Source organism: Blennius ocellaris, assembly GCF_963422515.1.
Source record: "Blennius ocellaris genome assembly, chromosome: 2".
Lineage (NCBI taxonomy): Eukaryota > Metazoa > Chordata > Actinopteri > Blenniiformes > Blenniidae > Blennius > Blennius ocellaris.
Genome location: NC_137651.1, coordinates 29,331,993 through 29,347,942, shown reverse-complemented (window position 1 = coordinate 29,347,942; position 15,950 = coordinate 29,331,993). Strand labels below are relative to the sequence as shown.

The 15,950-nt window shown below is 43.1% G+C and overlaps 1 protein-coding gene across 2 annotated transcripts; it reads right to left on the bottom strand.

Annotated features, from left to right (window-relative positions):
- Positions 1-2,081: 2,081 nt before the first annotated feature.
- LOC308137912 (high-affinity choline transporter 1-like) lies at positions 2,082-13,805 on the bottom strand (the record flags this gene model as incomplete). 2 transcript variants are annotated; one of them, XR_013936866.1, is made up of 9 exons in its annotated part: positions 2,082-2,124; positions 2,206-3,277; positions 3,436-3,653; positions 8,648-8,801; positions 8,956-9,099; positions 9,631-9,779; positions 10,319-10,474; positions 10,753-10,869; positions 13,622-13,805. XR_013936866.1 is itself a non-coding variant. In XM_080506814.1 (8 exons), 8 exons carry the CDS (start codon positions 13,803-13,805, stop codon positions 2,726-2,728), a joined length of 1,674 nt encoding a protein of 557 aa, XP_080362940.1. In that variant the 3' UTR covers positions 2,125-2,725. The 2 variants fall into 2 exon arrangements, 1 of the variants encoding a protein (XP_080362940.1); XM_080506814.1 differs by lacking the exon at positions 2,082-2,124 and having other exon boundaries at positions 2,125-3,277.
- Between the last annotated feature and the right edge of the window lie 2,145 nt (positions 13,806-15,950).

Here is a 15,950-nt window from a genome sequence, read left to right as displayed (position 1 = left end):
CTGCTAACACAGTGTTGTGTCTCCATCTGATTCTCACTTATGAGAGAGACGAAGCAGACACTAATCCTGACCACCAAGGTGCAGAAGTGGAGACTGTTCTGTTTTGAAACTCAACAAATTGTGAAAACAATCAGGAAACATGTGAGCAGACTGCTGGCTGTATTGCATCATATTTTCTCAGTGTCTGATTGGCTGCAGGTGAGAAGTTTTGCTTCAGGAAAACCAGTTTTCAGTGGTTCCCTGAGTGGGGACATGTTAAAATGCCGGCCCGTGACATCCAACCTCCTGATAACCATCAGGCCTGAACCCTGGCCAATGCAGTGGATGGTAGGCAAAGTCAGTCTTTCTCCTGTCTGGTGCTCATGGCTAATTTGCATATTGCAGGACTGACTCCAGCAGACTCTAACCTTCAGTTGTGGATGAAGTTCATCTGCAGATACGTCTGGACCAAAACCCTTGAGTTATGACCTCCTGCTGTGATTGAAACCCCAGTATTTAAAGCTTGTAGCTCACAGGTGTGTTTAGTTACATAACCAGAGAGCAGCAGAGTCCATCAATGTCTCATTACCTCCTGTGGATTCAATTCAGCAGATGAGAGAGGCTCCTCGTGGTAACTGTTGATCATAGAATGAGTTCACTCAGCTCAGAACAGTTTTCCTCCAGTCTAGTTCTTCTGTCTGCCACAGACATGGTGGACTGAAATTCACTAGCAGGTTTTAAAATAAACCTTTTTAAGAAACTCTGACCAATTTGTTGCTGCAGAAGAGTTTTAGGGCCACTCATGAGGAAATAAAATAGTAGTTTATTATCATGCAATTTAGTAAAGACTCAAAAAAAACATTGTTGAGATATTTTGTCCATAAAACACTTGGTGTGGTCGAGAGTGGAGATATTTTGGTGATAGGTGAGTTTTTACAATGAAGAGAAATGTATCTGTGCAAAAAATGTGCAATTCAAAATAAAACCATGAGTCAAGTCTTAGTCAAGTATTTTATTCCTCACACACACACACACACACACACACACACACACACACACACACACACACACACACACACACACACACAGAAACACTTATACACGAATGTGCAGTGAAGTGCTTTGATTAAATAAAAACATATTATAATTTAGACCACAAATAAAGATAAGAGCACACCATAGTACACTAATAAACTTTTATTTACACACAATTATGCTTTGTAAAATGTTTACTGAACAATTAAGATTCAGACAGGTGTCAGTGTTGTTCTGCAGTTCACCTGTAGACAGTAGTCACAGTGTTTTACTGTAGCTCACGTGTAGACAGGAGTCACAGTGTGTAGAGAGGTATAAGGGAGATCACAGTGTAGACAGGTACCAGGGAGATCACAGTGTAGATAGGTATCAGGGAGATCACAGTGTAGACAGGTACCAGGGAGATCACAGTGTAGATAGGTATCAGGGAGATCACAGTGTAGACATGTACCAGGGAGATCACAGTGTAGATAGGTATCAGGGAGATCACAGTGTAGACAGGTACCAGGGAGATCACAGTGTAGACAGGTACCAGGGAGATCACAGTGTAGATAGGTATCAGGGAGATCACAGTGTAGATGGGTATCAGTGAGAACACAGTGTTGATAGGAATCAGGGAGATCACAGTATAGACAGGTACCAGGGAGATCACAGTTTAGATAGGTGTCAGGGAGATCAGAGTGTAGACAGGTATCAAGGAGATCCCAGTGTGTAGATAGGTAACATGGAGATCACAGTGTGTAGATAGGTATCAGGGAGATCACAGTGTAGACATGTATCAAGGAGATCACAGTGTAGATAGTTATCAGGGAGATATGAGTGCAGATAGGTGTGTGCGTGTGTGTGTGTGTGTAAGTGTCTGCGTGTGTTTGTGTGTGTGGTGGGGGTGAATGTGAGCATGGGTGTATGTGCGTGTGGGGGTGTGTATTCTATATACAAGTATGGGTGTCGTCTTGTGTGAGTATGTGAGGGTGTGGGGGGGTCTATGCTCCCTAGCCGCTGGCCTGCTATATATTCTGTTTCTTTGTAAACCGTTTCTCTAAAGAGACATAAAAAAAGTCAAATGTTTGGATTACAACAGTTTATTTACTGTACAAGCTTTTTCTACCTCTAATTATTCAACTTCAATCACTAACTGATGTATTAGTGAAAGTTGGAATACATGTGAAAACTCAAGTAAAGTACAGATACTTCTGAAATCTACTTCAGTAATATAACAAAGTATTTTTAATTGGCTCCTTTAAGCCACTTAGTAAACCAAAACCAAGAAAGTTCAACACATCGAACAAGTATAATAATACTAAACAATGCATCAGTCCTCAGTGGCAAAAAAAACAAAACAAAACAAAAATAAACACAAGGATGTTGGTGCTGTTTGTTTCCATTTGACTGGAAAATTCTCAGATTTAATTTAATGAAACATTGAAAATAAGGTACCATGTTCAAAAAGAGCTTCTTCTAATTGCATCACATTTCATGTGTATTGGACTGACGAGCGTGACACTGTGACAGACCAGCAACCTGTCCAGGGTGGATCCTGGCCTCGCCCACAGTAGCTGGGATCGGCTCCAGAACCCCCGACCCTGAATTGGATAAGCAGAATACAAGATGGAAGGATGGACGAGGAGCATGAAGCAATGGATTTCATGAGCCTAGATTGTAGTTACCCCCTTCATTCATTACATGAGTAAATAAGCACCAGACAGGAATGTTAACATGTGCTCATCATTGGTTCTGTTATGTCAGAAGGAGGGAGGTTTCCATTCCGCTTCTCATTCTCCTTCAGCTCTGTGGCGCCACCTGCTGGTGTTTGTGGCAGCTGCCGGTCTTTCACTTTGAACACGTCCCACCTCTCAGACAGCAGGTTTCTATTGAAGAGCTCAGACGTCAGGTAGGAGAAGAGCAAGATGGAGACCAGACCAGACACCATGGAGATGGTCTTAACCGGAGAGTACTGGACGTAGACGCCCTCCTCCAGAGTGCATCCTGGGAAATGGAGGATGACGGGCAGTCCCAGAGATTTGTGTCCACTGAGGAGACGTACCCCCAGTCCCAACAGAAGGCCTATAAGAGCCCCGTAAGCAGTGGACACTTTAGAAAAGAGGACACAGACGAGTTGAGGGAAGATGAGGACGTATGACACTTCGGCTCCAAGAAACCAGAAGAGCACAGTGCTGTTTTCCAGGTTGGTCAGAGATGTTCCAGCCACACCCACCACAACCACAGCAGCACGGATCACCCACAGGGTCTCCCTGTCTGATGCCTGGGGAGAAAACAATGAATTATAAACCAGATGTTCATTCATTCATTCTGTCAAATCATCCTTAATGGCTCCTCTCCATACAGTAAAACAATTGAATGGGGAGTTTGGTACTGTAGTAGTAAGAAGAAGCAGTTTAGTTGGATTCTAGATCAGCTCACCTTTGGTCTCAGGAGGTTCTTGTAGATGTTGTTGGTGAAAACTGAAGCAGCAGAAAGCAAAGCAGAGTCAGCTGACGACATGACGGCTGCAGCCACACATCCGATTCCGATGATGGAGACAAAGGTCGGGGTGAGGTGCTGCAGGGCGATGGGCAGGACCAGAGCTGCTTCCCCACGGTCGTATGGAGACGGAGAACCATAGGAGGTCATGTTCCAGTCTGAAGGACGGAAACAGGAGAATGAAACAGTTCGACTGATAGACCTAAAATGGTTCATTCATTCATCTTCTATCCAACTTGGCCTGCATACGGTCCCAATGGCAGTATGGAGAGACAATCAGCCCGGACACCCCTGTCTTCCCCCAACAGTTCTGAAGGACGTCAAGCTTCTGGAAGACCATCCAAGAGATGTCATTTCTCCTGGTAGTTTGGACCGGGCGTAGGGGCTGAGTTGGATGTCCTTGGTTCAGTTAGAGGACACCAGTGGATCTCTTAGCCGTTGCCCTGAACCACTTTATCTGTCTCCTTTCACTGTGGAGGACCAATGGCTCCACCACGAGTCCTGACACTTGTATCCACAATCTCATTCTTTCAGTCTTGGTGGAACACGGCGGCACTGAGTAGGTGGAGCAGGATCAGTAGGCTGGGGGAGCCAGAGTCTTCTGCCCCCTCTCTTTCCTCAGTGTGGTTCTGTGTACCACACTGAGGAAAGAGAGGGGGCGCTACTCTGCCAGAGTGACTCCTGACACCGCTCTGAGTGTCTGCGTGTTTATTATGTTTCATTCGTTGTTTTGAGTGGGTATCTTTGAAAATGGACTGCTTCAATGGACAGCTAACTACAGCAGCACCTCATTGGCTTGGCCTGTGGCTGATTTTAATGACTCTCTGGCCAGGAAACAGACTTTGTCCAGAGGGGGCATCCGAAACAGACTGAGGAGGAGAGGCAGCCGGCTGCTGTTACCGGCCATTGTGCTGTCAAATGTGCGATCGCTTCGAAACAAGACATGAACTTTCTACCTTCCTACAGTTCGATCGGGACTACTGACAGACCAGCCCCTTCTGCTTCATGGAAACTTGGCTCACCGGAGACACAGACTGGCAACTGGATGGATTTAACATAATTTGCTTTGACCGGGACTCAGTGAGAACCAGGAAAACCAGGAAATCGATTGGGGGCAGGCTCTGTATGGCCGTCAACAGTAAGTGGGCAACAAACTTTACAGTGAGAGAGACGGAGTGCTGTAAGCACTAGGAGCTGTTGACGGTGTCTTTCAGACCGCATTGTTTACCCCGAGAGTTCTCCCAGCTGACTGTGATCTTAGCATATGTCCCTCGTCCTGATTCTAACACGGCGGCAGAATGGATCGCTGACAGCTACCACAGAGCGTCAATGTTTAGGTTATTCTGTATATATGGTGTGTCGGCTGAGATGAATGCGATGCTGAATGTGAGAATGGCTGCCTGTGTTCCACTGTATGTCTACTGAGTGTTATTGTAGCTACACCGCAATTTCGTTGTACCATGTACAATGACAATAAAGCTTCTAATCTAATCTAAATCAAACTGATGCGCAGCCTCTATTTCTTCTGGGGGATTTTAATCCCTGTGATGTCTCATTACAGCTGCCAGACCAGGAACAATACGTCACCACTCCCACCAGAATGAACAATATTCTGGATCTGAGTTATGGAAATATCCCAAACGCATATGTATCGAATTGTATCAAAGTACTGACCTCATATTTCTCATTCTGTGAGGACACTGTCACTCCCAGCAAAAAAATAACCATCTACCCGAACAATAAAAAATGGTTCAACAAAGACATGAAAGTCTGCTTAACCCAGAAGAAAAGAACATTTCTTCAGGGGGACAAGCAGAGGGTGAAAGAGCTGGAGAAGGACTTCAAGAGACAGTCTGCCCTTGCAAATAATAACTACAGGAAAAAAGTAGAGGATAAATTGACATGTGAGAATCTGAGGGAGGCATGGCAGGGACTAAATATCATGATGGGCTGTGCCACCAAACCAACTGCAGCTGGTTGCAAAGACCCTGCCTCATTTACAGAAGAACTAAACATCTTCTTCAGTCTAAACATCTTCTTCAGTAAGTTCAACCAAAACAACGTCACAACACTTTAGTTTGAACTGTCAGATTGACGACGAAGCCATCACTGTAGATGAGCAGCTTCTGAACAAGCAGCTTACTGAGGGTAAACCCTCACAAAGCTTCTGGTCCTGACAGGCTCATGGGCAGGAGGCTGGGGGACTGTGCTCTACAGTTGGGACCAGTCATCACCAGACTGTTCCAGCACCTTTTGGACTCTGGCTGTGCTCTCAACCTGTGAAAGGAGTCTTTAATCATCCCCATCCCCAAAAAGGCACGGGCTAAGGACACCAAAGACTTCAGGCCTGTGGCCCTCAAATCAGTCCTCTGCAAATGCATGGAGTGGTGTGTGACTTAATGTCACACATGTTGTCCGACTAACTGGATCCTCTCCAGTTTGCTTACAGCACAAAACGAGGTGTGGAAGATGCAAGCCTGACTCTTTTAGATACAGTTGCAGAAAACACGGACTCTGCACAACCACTTACTCAGATTTTATTTATGGATTTCCTCTCAGCTGTTAACACCGTAAACACTGACACTCTGCTGCACTGCCTCCTGAGCCTACAGATCCACCCAACTGGGATTTTATGGATACAAGACTTCCTCCTGGCAAGACCACAGCAGGTGCTTTTAAATGACTTTAAATCCGGTCGACAGGTCTTAAACATAGGGCTGTGCTTTTTCCCCCATTCTGTTATCTGCCTGCACGAACAACCTCACCTGTAGCAGGGAGGGAATGAGTCTTTTTAAATATGCCGATGACTTAGCCCTGGTGGCCCACATGGGCAGTATTGTGGCTCCCATCCAGTACTAACTGGCGGTCAATGACCTGGCCACAACCTTCAGGGGGAAATCACTGGATCTAAATATCCAAAAGACAAAGGAGACGTGCTGTGTGGGCAGGGACAGAGCAGCAGTTACACCTCAGCTTTTGAAACCCCTGATCATCCTGGGAGAACAGGTTGAACAGGTGGACTGTTTTAAGCATCTTGGGACACAGATAGACACCCGCCTGTCCTTCCAAACACACTCCAACACCATTTACAGTAAAGCGCTCCAGCGCCTCCATCTTCTCAGGAAACTAAGGCACTTCAACATCAGTGGGAAGATTCTAATAATGGTTTACCGGTCACTCATAAAATCCATTATCACCTTCAATGTCCCATCTTGGTACAACTTCCTCACCAGCAAGCAGAAAATAAAACCATTCTTCATCACCGCCCAAGCCAGCAAAATAACTGGCTCAGCACAAACTCCACTGTCCCACCTGTATGAACACTCTGTGATCAGGGATGCCATCCTGATCACAGAGGAACCCTCCCATCCCTTTCATCACTCCTTCACCCTCCTCCCTTCAGGCAGAAGATACAAAGTCCCACTGGCCAGAAAAACAATATACAAAAAAGCATTCATTCCATCTGCAGTCACAGCCCTCAACAGCAGAGGAAACCTAATTCCAAGAACTGAACAACTTGCAGCCGGCCCATTCCCTTCTCGGTTAATTTAAGTAATAATGTTGTTGTATACTGTCCTTTAATACTAATTTTACAAGTATTGCTGTTCTGTTCTTAATGACCTTTATGTGTGTGTATGTTAAGCATTTTTTGAGCGCTGTCAAAAGACACATTTCTGACACCCTTGGGTTAGACAATAAAACTCTATCAATCTATCTAAACTCTGTCAGAGCAGTCTTTGTGCTGTCAGAGGGCCTCAAACCTGATTGAAATGTCTGAGGACGTTGTTGGGATCGAGATGTCCTTGAAGCTGCAGGGTGACGACCTCTTCCAGAATCGATATTAGGGGCCATTACATGGGAGACTTTACTCACTTGCACAGAGAAGGATTTGTAAATGAGTCTCTATGCAGACAACATCATTATAGATGTGTATGAATTCATTACTGATGAGTTGTAGATGGCTACTTTATCAATGCTGGACGGAAACTGCTGATCATGAAGACGGACGCTTTTCTCTCCCTCCCTCCCTTATCTGCCCTTCTTGCTACCTCTTGTCTTGCATTTGTCAGAATCTAGTAGGAGCATCTCCCGACATCTCTAGCCCAGCGGTTTTTAACCTTTTTTGAGCCAAGACACACTTTTTTCTTTGGTAAAATCTGGAGTCACACCACCACCCGAAAATGTTAAAATGTGAAACTCTGTAGCTATTAACAATATAAAGTTATTCTCATCAATGCTTTATCAACATGAATCAAATGAATACTTAAAAAGGTATTTCCCAATTTGTTTTTTTAATTTTTACTCACTCAGTGTGAAACCTGGACCTGATGGATGAAGAGCTGAGATCCTGGTTCACATTCTTCCTTTTCAAAAACTTCTCCATCACTGTCACTGACACAGTACTTTGATACAAGATGGTAGCAGGAGGTGGAGATTAACCAGACTGACGTCTGTTAAGTTTCGATTTCACCGGCAACGTGTTGTGAGTGTTGTGGCGAGCACGGAGTTGGTCGCTGCAGGGCATGATGGGAGTTCAGGTTATGTGAAAAAATTTGAAATTGGATCATTTCCCACGGCACACCTGACTATATCTCGCGGAACACCAGTGTGCCGCGGCACAGTGGTTGAAAAACACTGCTCTCGCTAAACCGACATGATAGAATTGATCATTTAGTCTGTCAATGCAATTGACCAAATTTATTTGAGAAAAAGAATGGGCAGAGGAGAGCCTGTCTGTCCATACAGAACGTTTGCTGCTGGATACATGTTGGACTCCTGAAGCAGTTGGTGAATCGTGTGTCTCTCCATCTTTTCCAGCGAGGATGTGGAAGAAAAATTTTAACTCTCCCAGACAGCAAGTTTATGTAGATGGACACTCTGTCCCTCCTTATTTTCTCAATGCCGCTCCACCTAGAACCTTGTCTCTGAATCGGAACTATCGAAGGTGGTCCCATGCCATCAGTCGACTGACTGATCTATAGGACCAGGCTCAATCTCACAGCCCTTTAAAGAAACCAGGAAACACTTTGATCCTCTGCCTCAGCAGGAGCCTCCAGAGGGACAGTTTTTCAAAATGTCATTAGAATTTAATTGACCATAACACAGACACCATTTTTCACAATTGATTGCAGTAGGTAAAGCTGTTGATTACCTGTAGACGACACGGCCGCCCCGAGCAGTACGAGAGGAATCATAAATAGAAACAGGATGAAAGCAGCAACAAAGCATGTGAGCTTGGCCGTCGCAGTAGAAGAAGACGACAAGATTCTCTGGTGCATGGCCTGATATCCCAGACTGCCCAGTGCCTTCAAAACAAAATACAGTAAATTAAAAATTAAATCTGCTGATTTTCTTCCCTGAATTTAGTTTTGAAGTGTCAGAAACACAAATGACATGAGCTGTCCTAGTGCAGTGAGATTGTAGGAGATGATGTTACTTGATGTTGTTGCCTCATCTTACCAAGGAGCAGAACTCATCAATCAGTAACCATGTCTTTCTAACGTCTGGTGTGCCAATCCATGGAGAGTGTAAAGAGTTGTTCAGTAGAGTCTGGCTGATGTTCACGGTGTGAGGGTTCATCATGACGAAGGGAACACAGACAACCTGTAGGAAAAAGACAAGGAACAATAAATACACAGAGCCTGTGAGGTTTTCTTTCTAACCCTCCTTGAAGCGCATCAGATTCACCATGCTCCCTCCATCTCGATGATGTCACTGTAACTGCACCTTGGGAGAACATTGTTCTGCAATTTACAGTATTGAGCAACAAGATTTCAATTCAACTTTGGCCAATTAACCTGCATGTGCTTGGTTTCTAAATAAAAGCTCCAAAGTCCTTCAAATTAATAGTCCTCATTTAGTAAAACCTTCCAAATGGATATTACTTGGTTAGCTAGGCGAGGGCCTTTCATGATAAAATTCTCAACCACTTCGAAAAAACCTTTTTGAAAGGCCATCATTTTAAAAAAACGATGGCCCTTCCAAAAAAATAGAAGAAACACTGAACAAGATGTAGTTTATATGTTTGGCCACTAGTGGGTGCTGTAATGACACCACACACACACACACACACACACACACACACACACACACACACACACACACACACACGCACACGACTCCAGCAGCCTTTACCAAGCTGATGAAGATGAGGACGAGCTGTATGACATCAGTGTAGGCCACCGAGTAGAGGCCTCCCAGCAGGGTGTAGACCACGGCCACGGCAGCAGAGATCCAGATGCAGATGGAGAAGGACACATCCAGGACCACACTCATGGTTCCTCCTGTCAGACACCGTCAGGATTGGTCCACAGCACAGCAGCCAATGAGCATCACAGTAACGCCAGTATAAAGCCTCGTTTACACCACGACGTTTCAAGTGAAAACTCAGTGTTTTGGTTTCAGAAAGGTTTCACGTTTACACTGCAACATTCTAAAAACAATGTTTGTTTCCATGGAAGCGGCAGAAATGTGATGCAGAAATTATGTAGTTTTCATGGTGGGCCACTCGGTGCAGAGAACAATGAACTATAAACATTAACACTGGGATAACGTTCTAGTGGACAGACCACCAAGTCTGACTCTTGTCAAGGTGACTGTCAAAATAAAACTAGTTTTCATGGTGGGCCACAAGTTGGTGCTGTTTGTTTTGTTTTAGTAAAGCAACACACACACTCACACTCACACACACACATTGCAGAGAACACAGAGCTCTAAACATTAACACTGGGAGAACATTCTAGTGGACAGACGACCAAGTTTGATTGTTATCAAGGTGACTGTCAAAATAAAACTACCAAATCCCAGGAGAATGTATTTTTACCGAGTCCAATCAGTGTTGCTGGTACCCAGACCACATCCACCATAAGTGAAAGCAGACTCAGTCCAGCTGCAGCGATTTTTCCATATTTCAAGTGAAATGGATCCATCATGGTGACACATTTCATGTCTCTCATCGGCTTCGCAAAGAACAAACCACCTGAGGAGAAAAGTGCAACAGAAGGAGACAAAAAGTATATTGTGTTTTTGAAGATGTAGATATCAAACACTGATTCAAAAAAATTACATAATAACTTGTCAGCCATTGATCCTTTCCATCAATCTGCTTTCTTTGCAGAAACACAAACCAACATCTGAGCAGAAAATGTTCCTTGTTTGTCATGGTGTGTTTGGAAGAACTCTTCAGTTCTCTTCTGTTTTGAGTGTTTCTCAAATCCAGATTAGCAGTAGTCTGGCAGATATGACTGTAACTCTTACCAACAATGAACCCCAAACTGTATGCAGTGAACATGATGAGTGTCCAGATCAGTCCCATTGACGGTGTGTACATCATCTCCACAGTGCCAACAATCAGACCTCCTCCGACCCACGTGGCTGAGAGATGGATCACAAAACAAAGAATCACTGAATAAATAACAGCCAAACGGCTAAAATCTCACCAGCTTCCAATGTTCCTCTATCCAGGGTTGAGGGATAAAAGTATCAGTAACAAAATTATTGGCAGGATAGAGGCCCATTCACAGTAACCGCTATCAAACAAACTGCTTTCAGTACATTGGTGAAGTTCAACAGGTACTGAAAACATTAGATAATGTCCTGTTACTTTAATGTACTCTGACTTCAGCTAAAGCAGACTTGCTGTGCTTCTTCTTTCGTCAAGACAAATAGTGTGTAAACATACTTGCACCAGAAAACACATTTTCTCCAAGTGGACATGATGGTGAAAACAGTTATCAGCAGCGACAAAAACAGCAGTTCAATGTGAAGCAGCATAGACTGAGATATGGGCGTGTCTTGTATTGGCTTCTCCGCATGTCAATCTTCCTGGAGGCGGGGCTTCTCCAGCTCTGTGATGTCAGCAAGGTTGTGCCACGTCATCAAATAGAATCAAGGTGTTGAGCCCCCCTATCAGTTAGAACAGCAAAAGATCACTGTGAACTCAAGCTTGAGGGAATCAATGAAAAAACCACTTTGGGATGTTTATGAACCCCAAATAGCACTTTTATGATGTTTAAAGCACAGAAAATTTAGTATAATATGGTTCCTTTAATGTATTCTGACTTCAGCTAAAGCAGATTATAGAGCATCTTCCTCCTCTGACACCAGATTATAGAGCATCTTCCTCCTCTGACACCAGACTATAGAGCATCTTCCTCCTCTGACACCAGATTATAGAGCATCTTCCTCCCCTAACATAAGATTATAGAGCATCGTCCTCCTCTGACACCAGATTATAGAGCATCTTCCTCCCCTAACATCAGATTATAGAGCATCTTCCTCATCTGACACCAGATTATAGAGCATCTTCCTCCTCTGACACCAGATAATAGAGCATCTTCCTCCCCTAACATCAGATTATAGAGCATCTTCCTCCCCTAACATCAGATGATAGAGCATCTTCCTCCCCTGACACCAGATTATAGAGCATCTTCTTCCCCTAACATCAGATTTTAGAGCATCAAAGCCGTCAGACTTTACTTCAGACACTCGTGGCCTCAGAGGAATGACTTTCCTCCAGTAGGACCCCATTATAACTCACACTAAACATTTCTGGAAGAGAGCAGATGGCTGCCTTTGTCTCTTGCTGAAAAGGCCATGTTTTATTGAATTATAGTGTTTAATCGTCTCATTTAGCAGGTCCTTGTCCCGCTGCTCATCTGTTCACTTTGTCAATAGTTTCCGTTCAGCCATAATTAGCCCTTTTTCAAAGTGTTGGATCAGGGTGGTTTCTTTCTCCATCTGAGATCTGGTATTCTGAGAAGTTATCAACCTGGAAACCAACGTTAGCTCTGCCGCACACAGACACAGGGTCTGCATGTTAGTCTTTATTTACTAGCTTGTTTCTAACAACCTACACATTTCACATCAAAGACAACATCACACATGGAACTGAACACCATCTGATGGCTCCAGACGTTTTACAAAGCGAATCACATTCATATCAACTCATTTTATTCTGGGCTTTTTAACAGCGACACACAGGAAGCAGTCGTTCGTCTCACTGCTACGACTCTTTGGGTATGTCCAAAATGCTCCACCTTTCCCTGTGGATGACTTCATAGGGTTAAGCAAAGGTATTACAAGCTGTAGAAATACCATTGCATAAACTGAACTGAATTGCCAAGTGTGCTAAAAATAGACACAAGCAGGTTCAGTTTGCTGCGTTCCAAAAAACACGATGACTAACATCATACATCAACATAATTTATGAGTGGGTTCACGAATTCTAAAGTGTGTAGCAACAAGTCTGATCACAAACAGTGGAAAACTTTCAGAAGTAATAGATTACACCCTGGACATGAGCCAGTTTGCATTAACTCCACCCAGTAAGGTCACAGGCTCTTTTGTAGATGTAGGAGGCAGTTTAAAGTCATGAAAGTAGATATTTGTTCTCACAATCATATTGGAAGGAAAGATTAAAGTACAGATATCTAAAATACTTTCGACATTCAGACGTTCGACTGAAACTTGTAATATAGTTTTATACTGAAGAACTGAAGCACCAATTATTTATTCCTTATTGGACACTTGATGTATTTGTTTACTATTTCAGATGATTTTACAATTTCAATACTTTAGTGTACGTTGTACATTTCAGGCACTTTACAAGGAGGATAGAAAGTTCTCTGGCTTGTTAACATCACTTCATTGACCAGTTTCTATTTGACCTGCAGAGTTTACATCTATTATTTAGACTGGAGAAGCTCCAACCCTTAAAACCAACCAAAACTCTGAGAATTGTTAAAGTGTGTAAAGGAATTGTGCAACACGTCCCTTGTCTCATTGTTATGTATTTGATCAACTTGGTGGAAAACTGCATGTTGTATCTGTATTCTAATGTATATTTAACTCATACAATGTGTCTCACCTTTAATTCAGGGCGTCTTTTGAAATCTGAATTTTTTTTTTATTTGAATTTTTAAAATTTATTTTGGCAGTCTTCAGAAAACTAAACAGAACAAATAACCCTTAATTGTCCAACTGATCAGCCGAAAGGGTGGAGGTCCAAATGTTCCTGTCATTACTTTGAGTGGTGTCTGACTACACTGTAGTCTTCTCAATCTCGTCCAGATACTTTGTGATTACTCAGTGGGTAATGAAATCCCAGCGTTAGCGCGGCGCTCACCTGTCATGGTGAAGATCCCCACCAGCCAGCCGATGCCTCGGTTCCCCAGCAGGGCCATCTCCATCCCAGTGGCTGCACTCTTCTTCTGCTCCCGTCTGGACTTGAAGGAGGCCCAGACGCCGGTCCCGAGGACCAGCAGGTAGAAGACCGCCATCACCACGGCACCGGGGACGTTGACGGCCATGATGGACCGCCGCAGACTGTCTGAGGTGTGACTGACTGAACAAGTGACTGCTGGTGGTGAACATTTAAGTTATCAGGGAACAAATCCTCCCTCGTCTGAGCTAATCAGTCTGGTCAAACCAGTTGTTGTTTGTCGTGTAGAGATTTAAACCATATTGCCCAATGCAGTAGTGCTTAGAGATATGTGGAGAGAAAATCATACTTACTTATGTAATGGTGCCGAAAATGCTTTTTATGGGGAAGCTGTACAATATAAACAAAGTAATAAATCTGTCAAATCCTTTGGGACCTGTGTCAGAGTGATGATGTCACGGCCTACGTCTGTGCTGTATTTATCTTTCTTTCTTTATTAGTATATTTCCAGAGGATCGTACACATTAATGGACACTCAGTAGTCACTTTGTGTAAATGCACCAGATTTAGCCATGGGCTACTTTATATCCATAGTCCTTGTACATTCAAGACAACAACAATTATTTAAAAACAAACATGGACATAGAGTTTATACCCTATTTACAACCACCCCTGTGATATAAACAGATTTCCCAGTCAATAACATTTAATCAGGTCTTACAATTGATCACAAGATGGATTAGCCTTTAACCAGAGTTTCAGTTCTTTTTCAAATGCAGTAAAAGTGGAAGATTCTCTAATGGTAATTGGAAGATTATTCCAGCTATTGTTAATGAAGTTTATTGTGATCCGCCATTTTGCTTGTAGTTCCATCATACATCTCATACACTCCCTCCACCTATCTCTCTCTCGCCATTGCCAGGATTGGGTAGTAACAGACTACTTGTAATGGTGTTATGTAATTAGGATACAAAAAAATTGTTGACTCAGTAATGGGTCCAGTGTTGAAATTCGTACCCGTGTTCCCCTGAATTCCTGTGTGTTTGTTTGATCCGGGAGAGGCAGAAACAGAGTTAACTTCTTCAATAGGGAATTTAATAATCACACAAACAAGAGATTACAAAAATGCATATCAGATTACATAATGCTACAAAATTCCATATATCAGAGATTACATAATACGATCTCGGACCGTTCTTCCTTGCAGACCCAAGTATAGAGGCCAGGTTTACAATGAAGAAGGGCACAACTACAACGCGTGGTTCATATTTATACATTTGCATACGCCACCTCAACCTCACATTGGTCAGTTCCTCGTGATGTATGTGTTGCTATGGTGATGTTGCTATTCCTTTGTCTCCAAAACTGCTTCAAACTGGTTCTTCTCAGAGCTTGACGTTCTGTGGGACAAAGTGACCTCTGACCTCTTATCTGTTGATCCAATCTTAACTTGACCATGTTTTTACAAAGTGGAGCACTGAGGAGACGTCGCCAACCATTTGGAATGTTCCTGAACATGATTTATAGCTTTGTTATTCCCAACTTGGGCAGTGGGAGAAACCCCAGCAGTGTGGAAACACAACTGAAGACAATATGTTTAGTTGTCACACACAAAACAAATGTTTAACTACTATATTCCTTCCCCAGCGTGCTGTTCAATTATTAGGAATCAGTGATTCATGCTGCGAGATACAACCTCTCAAACCTATCAAACATTTATATTTAGTCCGGAAAAGAAACGACATTTTTGTAACGTTACATAATTGTAATGGATTACAATATTTAAGTGACCTTCCCAACCCTGTCCATTGCACACACACACACACACGCACGCATGGACGCACGGACGCATGCACACACACACACACACACACACACACACACACGCACACACACACAAAGCTGTATATAGGTAGTTAGAATCTGTGTTATATTTGTTGCTTACTTGTTGTTTTATTAATGAGCACAAAAGTGAATGAAATGTCGACCTCTTCTGTGTGAAGAACTGCTGAAGAAATATAAGAAATCATTCAAGCTTCACTGTTAATTGTGGTAATTGTCATTAATTTAGCTATTAAATTCAAATTTCTAATTAATTGTTCAGTATATCTTAAGAAACTGATATCAGTGAACTTACTATCATGTCCTGTTAAACAGGTGGTGCTCCGAGGTATCTGATACAGATTTTCAATAAAATTATTATTGACTATCTTTGATCATCATAAATCATAATCGATAGCCAAACTGCAAAAACTCTACATAAATGGTTCCTAGTGATCCTTGTGAGGGAAGA